Here is an 8,730-nt window from a genome sequence, read left to right as displayed (position 1 = left end):
ACGCGGTGTCGAAGAGTTCGTGCAAGGGCTGCAGAACACGGGGTTCAAGGTACAGAAAGAAATGAGGCTAACAAGAAGATCTCAAATATTGGAAGTCAAGGTTCACTATACTCCTTGTCATAATCATAGAGTTACAACAAAGAAACTGAACAAACCCATGTTCTAGATATGCTGTCATGAACAGTTTTGGTATTTCAACAAGTGATCCTCTCTTTGGTAACCAAAGATCCTTATATTTTATTTCAATTTCCACTCATCTTTAGGTTTTTTAAACAGTTTAGAGTGTTCTGTAAGCAAGCTGGACAGAATGGTTCTCCTTCTACAAGCTCTGGTTCATCCACATCAACAATTGAAGTTGACAAGCTCCAGCTTCAAGCTATTTCCCATGCTGTCAGCACCAAGTACACGTTATCTCCCAAGACACTGAACCGTTGTAGGATCTCTTGCTGTCTGAACTGTCTTGACCATATGAAGATATGAGCGGAAAACTCAAATTCAGGCCATTCCTTCATAAAAACTTGTAGAGTTCTTAATTGGCATAGCACCACTCCAGATTCAGCCCTCTGCATATTCAGCAATGCTCTATGAAGGCCTGTAGTGTTCTGCATATGTAGATAGAAGGTAAGCTGTACAACAATGGCTCTGACAGAGAGGATGCAACTAGCGGCAGCAAATGCAGAGCGCTTCCATCGCAAGAAAGGGAGCTCTGTTGAATATGCTGTTCCAAGATTAAAGCTGACAGTTAAAGCCCACAAAAGAGGCCATGATCCAGGGCAGCAAAGGTTGCCACTATTGCTATGCCTGTTCCCAATGAAAATTCACCAGAAGCCAATGGCAAATATGGTTTATTGACCTTATCTATTTCAATATCATATATCTGATTCAAGCCCACAATGTAGACATTCAAGCACAGTGCTGGAATGAGAGCCTGGCATAGTCCGATTACAAAATGTGTAGACAAGTCTGCAAAACTCTGTACAGCTAAAAGAGAAATTGATATAATCCCCACAGCCGTTCCAAGTACAGTGTGAGGCCTTGTGAAACGATTGAATGCATTTGTCCAGGTTGCAATATCCATAAAAGCATTGCTGGCATGATCTAGAACAGTTCCAACTGATGGACCTTCTTCATCATTCACTGGCCTTGCAGTAGCAAAGCAAGTAAGCCTTGAAATTTTCCCGTGGCATCCAATGCCTTCACATATGCTTCGGTGTGCATAGAGATGACGGTTACTAGAGGTTCCATATGAGATGCGCTGTTGAACAGACTTGTATTGTCAAGTTGACTGAAACTGCGATCCTGCACTGCGCCAACGCCACAGTCGATGATGATGATACTGAAGATGATGGATTGCGATTGCAAGCGAGATCATCTGCTCCTCCACAAATTGACGAATTGCCCACATTCCAACAGGCGCTGGCCCTGAAGAGTTGCCGCCCTCATAACGGGCAATACTGATCCCATGATCAACAAATATTCCAGAAGGAGTCGACCTTGCAAGGATGGCTCTTGATTTTGAGCCCTTCTCGGACTGTAGAGCTACAGGTCGCTACAGGTCGCCTCTCCAGAAGTAGATCTTTCTTCTAAAGCAACATCAGAATCTCTCAGAGTATTAATCATAGCTGGGAGTGTCAATCTCCTTCACGTAAGGATTCCATCATATGGCCATAAACTGAACTCTTCTTATCAATTATAAGCTTAACCATCAGCCCATATCTCAAGTATGAAACTTCAGACCTCACAACCTCCAGATCCTGAGAGGACCCTCGATTTGATTTTAGAAGTGGAAAGCGAGGTGCAGATCGCCAGATTGAGCGAAACCAGAGAGAAGAAACCATAAGAACACCAGTGTCGTAAAAGAATTTCCAAGAGGTGTGCGCAGAAATTGATCAATCTGCCTCCGATACTCCACGACCATATTCCTAGCAGCAGTGCTCATAAATAAGGGGGCTGCCAAAGGCAGCATCCACATTGAGAAGAATACGATTCTGAACAGCCAACCAGAGAGTCCGGATTGATCCCATGTTCAATCAAAATGATGAGAATGTCTAAGTTTTGATGATCGAAGCCCGAGATTGAACGAGATCAAGAGCTCCTCTTGCTCTCTAAAACCTTCTCCATCATCGAACAGTAATTAATCTTCCCTCTCGACCCTCTTGACATAATTCAATATCAGAGCTGCCCTTCCTTTTCCTGGCTTTTCTGCAAGCCCGCCATTCATAGCATTTCAAAAATATCCCCTCCCTTTTTCCCAGAATAGGCAAAAAGGCCCAACAATTTCAGTTATTCCTATTAGCAAGGTGATACACGTAATTCTCATCATTCATGTCATGGTCATTTGGGAATGTAAGATTTGCTTAAGTTCCAAAAATCCTTAGACAAACTACACAATTTCACCATCATCTCCATCTTCAATATCAACTTCGATGTTCCCATGTTTTTGCGGGTCTGCATCACCAAAGCACATCTTGTTTGTTTTGGGGATTTGAAGTTTGTCCAGCGCTTTACTTAGAATTCATCATTGAAATTGATAGCTTAATAATATTCTTTGGCATCAGTTTTGCATATTTTTATTGAAACACGCGCAATAAGATAACACAGATGCACAACAAAAATGGAGGTGTTCACGACTCGGATGCGCAGCAACACGACAGCGGGGCTTGTGTTTATTGATGCACGCAGAGGGAGCACTTAGCCCAGTGTATTTTTATTACAGGAGATTACTTTGGGTTGCTTTTGCGCGAGATCTAGGGTCTTCAATATTTCGTTACGGAAATATTACATTCTCTCCCCCTTAGAGGAATTGAGATGTTCTCATCTCAAGAAGATCTAGGGGTATTGTTGGTTGAGAGTACTTTCATCCATCCAAGTGGCATCTTCTTTGGGGTAATCTTTCCACTGGATGAGGTATTCTCTCAAGGTTCTAGATCTCAAATGCCTCTCCCTAACATCTAAGATCCTGTTAGGCCGTAGCTCAAGAACTCCTTGGCTTGGCATTACAACTTGTTGATCATCAAGCACGTGGCTAGGGTTAGGCACATAATTTTTCAATAGACTGATATGGACTACATTATGAACTTTTAGGTTTTCAGGGAGTTGTAATTTGTAAGCATTAGGCCCTAGGCACTTGAGAATCTTATAGAGTCCACAATACCTTGGACTTAGCATTTTGCACTCACCCAAAGATAGGGAACTCTTCTTTGGACGTACGCGAATGAAGACCATATCACCTTCAATGAAGAATCTGTCTTGACGTTTCAAGGCTGCGTAGGCCTTCTATCTGTCCTTGGCAGCTTGGATGTCCTATCTTATTGACTTGATTTGGTTATCTATGTCTTCTAGCATCTGGTCTAAAGCTTCAACCCTCAAGGTTGGATCCGAAAAGCTTAAAGGAGTATGACAATCGTGCCCATACAATGCTTGAAAAGGGGTCATCTGAATGCTTTGTTGGTAAGAAGCATTGTAGGCAAATTCAACCAGTGGCAAATATTGAATCCACTTTTTGGGTTCGCGACATCAGTGTGCCCTAAGCATATCCTCAATGACTTGGTTGACTCATTCCATTTGACCATCGGTTTGGGGATGGTAAGCTGTACTGAAACAGAGTTGAGTCCCAATACTCGAATATAGCCCTCCAGAAGTGTGAGGTGAAGAGAGAGTCACGATCACTAATGATTCTTCTGGGTAACCCATGCAGTTTGAATATTTCCTTGATGAATAACCTTGCGATGTCTGAGACTTTATAGTTTGTCTTAACAGGGATAAGATGTGCAACCTTGGTGATCATTTCTACCACAACCATAACAGAGTTGTATCCTCGCTGAACTTGGGGCAGGCTAACAACAAAGTCCATACTAATGAATTCCCATTTCATTTGGGGAATGTCAAGTGGTTGCAATTTCCCTGGCATTTTGACATGTTCCGCCTTAATGCATTAACAAGACAAGCATTCCTTGACATATTTGAGAACGTCACCTTTGAGCCCATCCAAATAATAGCTCTTTTTGAACGCATTAAGGGTCTTGGCATAGCTAGAATGTCCTGAGAAAGGGGAGTCTTGGGCTTCCCAAAGAATCTTCTGCTTGAGTGACTGGCTTGACGGAATACATAATCTTGTCCTGCAGTATACAAGTCCACTATTGATATAGAAGTCTTGATACTTTGTTTGTAGCTTTGGGTCTTGATCTTTGATAGGGATCTCCCTTAGCAATTTCTGATAGGTTGGGTCAGGGCATGCCTCTTCTTTAGCTAGCTCAAGAATTGGGTTGTTTGGCATGGATACCTTTGTGGCTAGAGATCTTGCTGTTGATAAGTCTTGCAAGATTGGAGAATTCAGAAATGCCTTGTGACTGAGTGCGTTTGCAACTACATTCTCCTTTTCAAGCCTGTATTTTGATTTAAAATCATATTCTTCCAGCACTTCAATCCATCGACATTGCCTCATATTGAGCCCATTTTGGGTGAAACTCCATTTAAGACTCTTGTGGTCCGTCACTAAGATAAATTTGTCACCCAGCAAGTAGTGTCTCCAAAGTTTGAGAGCATGGATGACAGCCAACAGCTCCAGATTGTGGGTAGCATAGTTCCTTTCATGGCTCTTCAGTTTCCTTGAAGAGTATGCTACGGGATGAGCTTCTTGCATTAGCACACATCCTAAGGCTAATGCGCTAGCATCAGTTATCACTTCAAACTTCTTACTAAGATCCGAAAGTTTCAGGATGGGTGCTGATACCAAGCTTTGCTTTAGTTTGTAAAGTTGGACTGTTTAGTAGGTGACCATACAATTGATACTTGCTTCTTTAGTAGATTGCGGTCAGAGGTGCTGCAATCAAAGCATAGTTTTTGATAAAGGCCCTGTACCATCCTATCAATCCACGAAAACTAAATATTTCTTTGATAGAAGTTGGTGTTGGCCACTCCAGAACGTCTCTCACCTTGGCCAGATCTACTGAAATTCCTTCCATTGATACAATGAATCCCAAATATTCGATCTGTCACTTGAAAAATGCACACTTCTTCTTCTTGGCATAAAGCTTGTGTGCCCTCATTGTTTCAAGGACAATGCAAAGCTGGGGTTCATGATCTTCTTCCTATTTAGAGTAGACTAGGGTATCGTCAAAGAAGACGAGTACGAAGTCATCAAGATAGGGCCTAAAGATATCCTGCATTAACCTGTTGAAGGTAGTAGGAGCATTTGTCAACCCGAATGACATGACTAGGAATTCAAAGTGCCCATATCTTGTGTTGAATGCCGTCTTTGGGATATCTTCTTCCTTGATCCTTATCTGATAATATATAGACCTGAGATATATCTTAGAGAAGATCTTCGCATCTTGAAGATGGTCAAGAAGTTCATCTATTCTTGGAATGGGGTATTTGGTTTTAATGGTCGATTGATTCAACCCTCTGTAGTCAATGCATAGCCAAAGTGTTCCATCTGTCTTCTTCTGGAACAACACTGGTGCTCCCCATGGTGAACTGCTAGGATAGATGTAGCCTTGGTCTAACAATTGCTTGAGTTGCTCCTTCAACTCAATCGCTTTCAGGATGGACATTCTATATGGTCTCTCTGTGATTGGTGCAGCTCCTGGCGCTACCCCCTAGATTCATGATTCTGATCTAGCTTATTTAGTTTAATCAAATAGACAGGTAGCCCCTTTCTAACTCCTTTTATTATCCGTGTTGCTTTGGCCAGTTTAATTTTTGGCTTATCAGTCTCTCCCTGAGTTGTAACTAGTTCCCCTTCAGAATTTCGAAAGGAAACTTGGCCCTTTCCATAGTGAACGTGGGCATCATTGGGTATTAGCCAATCCATACCGAGCAAAAATTCGTGTACACCTAGGTTCATTACCCTGAATCTGACCGAAGTTGAATTTCCACCCAGTAGGAATTTCACCTTAGTAGTTTGCCTGGTACAAGAGACCTCTCGACCATTTGCTAATTCCACACGTAAGGTGGGTGCATCTATTGTGGCTATTCCTAATCTTTTTGCACAGACTAGTGAAATGAAGGAATGTGTACTACCACAATCAATCAAGGTTTTGAAGCTTTTATCTTGATAATCTGATGGAGTTTGAATCACCGAGAATTGGCGATTCGGGCCTTGCTTCTGAAGAGCGGCATGAACCATTGCTCTCTCAATGTCTGCTTCCATGGTTGGGTCTTCTTCATCACACATCTCCTTGTCGGCAACACTGGAGGTTCTCCCTCTGGCCCTGACGGTGGCTCCTTGGCCATGGATGGCTCCTTAGGATAGCCCTTGACGTTGTCCTGTGCTAAGCTTGGGACACTACCTTTTAAAGTGACCAGGCTCATTGCGATGGAAGCAACGGAGATTGCGGCCATTACATTGGGTAGTAACGTAATTGTTGATAGTGTTGGCCCTAGCTTTCTTCCTTTGTGCCTGATTTTGACCTTGCTCTCTCTGAGGCTTATACATTCCCTTGTTTTGATCCTTGTAAGACCAACTCTTGTTATTTCTTGGCTTGGTCTGCACCTTCTGTATTATGGGTGCAGCTCGAATGAGCACGTCTTGAAGGTCTGTTGGGTGCATTGATTCCAGGCGGGTGTTTATAGGCAGATTTAAGCCAGCACAAAACATTGACACCTGTTGTGTCATATCCATTTGTGGCGTGTGCTTTTAAAGAGAGATGAACTTTGAATATTATGCATCAAGGGATAGACCAAGTTGCTGCAGTTCATAGAATTCGTTCATCTTCTGTGTGCGGTAGGCAGGTGGTAAATATCTCCCTCGCATAGCATGTAAGCTATTCGATTATACGCGAATTATTTAGTTGATCTAACCAACCCACGATTTAAGATGATCTTTCCTTTTAAAGATGCAAATACTTTCTTCTAAATTTGCAAGTACTTTCCCCTAAAAGATGTAAGTAACTGCAAGATAGGTGAGATGCATCATTCCATGCAGTTTCGAGACCATAGACCTTTTTGCCTTTATGCAACTTAGAGATCATTCTTTACCTTGCCCTATACTATAATGATTGACATTCAAAGTTGGATCTTATAAACCCTATGTTTTATGCATTGAATTCACGCTTTAATATGAGGATGCATCCTTTTCCAAATTCAAACTTTGACAAAAGAACTCCATGCATGAGCGAATGCCATGAGTTCGTTATTGATTTAATCCGTCCTTTATCACTTAACCCGACCTAAAATGTAACTATCTTCATATGAAATTTCATAATTCCTTTCCATGTATTGCGATTATTTGGACATCATTTAATGGGTGTCTACGATTATCTTATACACAAGTCACAACTAGGAAAGTATTACATATGTGGATTTTGTGTTATTTACCTTGTCCTTTGCGCGATGCAACAAAGATGCCCTTGCGAAATTCCGTCTTTTTACTTATGCATCATACGTTCGGAATTTCAACTACCGTTAACCACGGAAGTGCAAGCAATTTCAACTACTTGACATGCAGCTAAATTTTGTAAATCGGGCGAGCAAATAAATTTCCCAATGTATCGGGCGAGCAAATAACTTTCCTACGAGAATTGGACATGCTTAGTGCATCCTTTTCATGTGGGAATATTATCAAAACCTGGGTATTAAGAATTGGGGCGTTGTCCACTCTCAAACTCTGGTTGGAAGCTCCCGCGTGTGCTCCTCTCGACTCCTACTTAGGAGCCATTGGCACAGTAGACTTCGACTCCGCAAACTCTCCTTGCCCTTTTTTCGATTTCCAAAACTGCCTACTAGGCGGAGATTTCTACCCCGTGCAGAAATTGGGTTTTGCAAGATACGGTTTTTAAAAATCGGGGAAGGCATGGGTGATCAGGGCCTATGGATGCCTTAATAGAAGCTTCCAAGCATCTGTATAGGCAGATGATGTGGAGGTGGGGATAAAGATGGTGAAGATGACGATGATGCTGAAGAAGAAGATGATGATGATGGTAATGATGATGAAGATGATGGTGATGATGACGGTAGGGGCGCGGTAGCAGCTTGCAATGACGGCGCAGCTCTCTGGCGGTGGGCAGGAGCACTTCGGCAATGGGCAGCAACATCATGATCCTTCCCGTCCCTCAAGCTTGGGGAGGGGGGGTTCATATATAATGTGGAGTGGGGGAGGTAGCGACACAAGTGGCACACAGCATGTTCCCCTCCCCATGCTCCTCCCTACTCCACACATACTCCCTCTCCCCGCCATGCAACGGATGAAGGAGAGAGAGTTAATACATAAAAAAATTTGCAAAAATTATCCCCTTTTTTTTCGTGAAGGGGTGTTCCTGCGGTGGACTACGTTATTTAGCCACAGCTTCCCATACACGATGCGGGGCTCGTGTTTATTGATGCACACGGAGGGAGCACTTAGCCCAGTGTATATTTATTGCGGGATATTACTTTGGGTTGCTTTTGCGCGAGATCTAGGGTCTTCAATATTTTGTTGCGGAAATATTACAAGACTCACCCACCTCCTCATCAAGTCTTGACCCTACGAAATGATCATGGAACAACTATATAGGCTAGGGTAGGATGGTCTCTTAAGAAGATGTGTGTATAAGCATGTGATGGAGGATGTGCTCTAAGAAGCACATATAGAGAGAAGAACAATATAGACTAGGGTAGGATGGTCTCTTGGGAAGATGTGTGTATGAGCATGTGATGGAGGATGTGCTCTAAGAAGCACATAGAGAGATAACAAGAGGCCATTTTGTTGCCAACATCACAACTCAAAAAGTGTTGGAATCATAACTATGT

The 8,730-nt window shown here is 42.6% G+C and overlaps 1 protein-coding gene across 1 annotated transcript; it reads right to left on the bottom strand.

Annotated features, from left to right (window-relative positions):
* Window positions 1–371: 371 nt before the first annotated feature.
* LOC148021412 (homogentisate geranylgeranyltransferase, chloroplastic-like) lies at window positions 372–1,405 on the bottom strand. Its single transcript, XM_087698256.1, has 3 exons — window positions 1,287–1,405; window positions 802–1,166; window positions 372–718 (listed from the first exon to the last, which is right to left on the bottom strand). The coding sequence occupies exons 1-3, from the start codon at window positions 1,403–1,405 to the stop codon at window positions 372–374; spliced, it is 831 nt and encodes a 276-aa protein (XP_087554382.1).
* Window positions 1,406–8,730: the final 7,325 nt, after the last annotated feature.

The sequence above is a fragment of the Lygodium microphyllum genome, chromosome 18 (assembly GCF_053477565.2).
Source record: "Lygodium microphyllum isolate KBCC chromosome 18, Lygodium_microphyllum_v1.1.10, whole genome shotgun sequence".
NCBI classification, from domain to species: Eukaryota; Viridiplantae; Streptophyta; class Polypodiopsida; order Schizaeales; family Lygodiaceae; genus Lygodium; species Lygodium microphyllum.
This window is presented reverse-complemented; position numbering and strand designations above follow the sequence as displayed.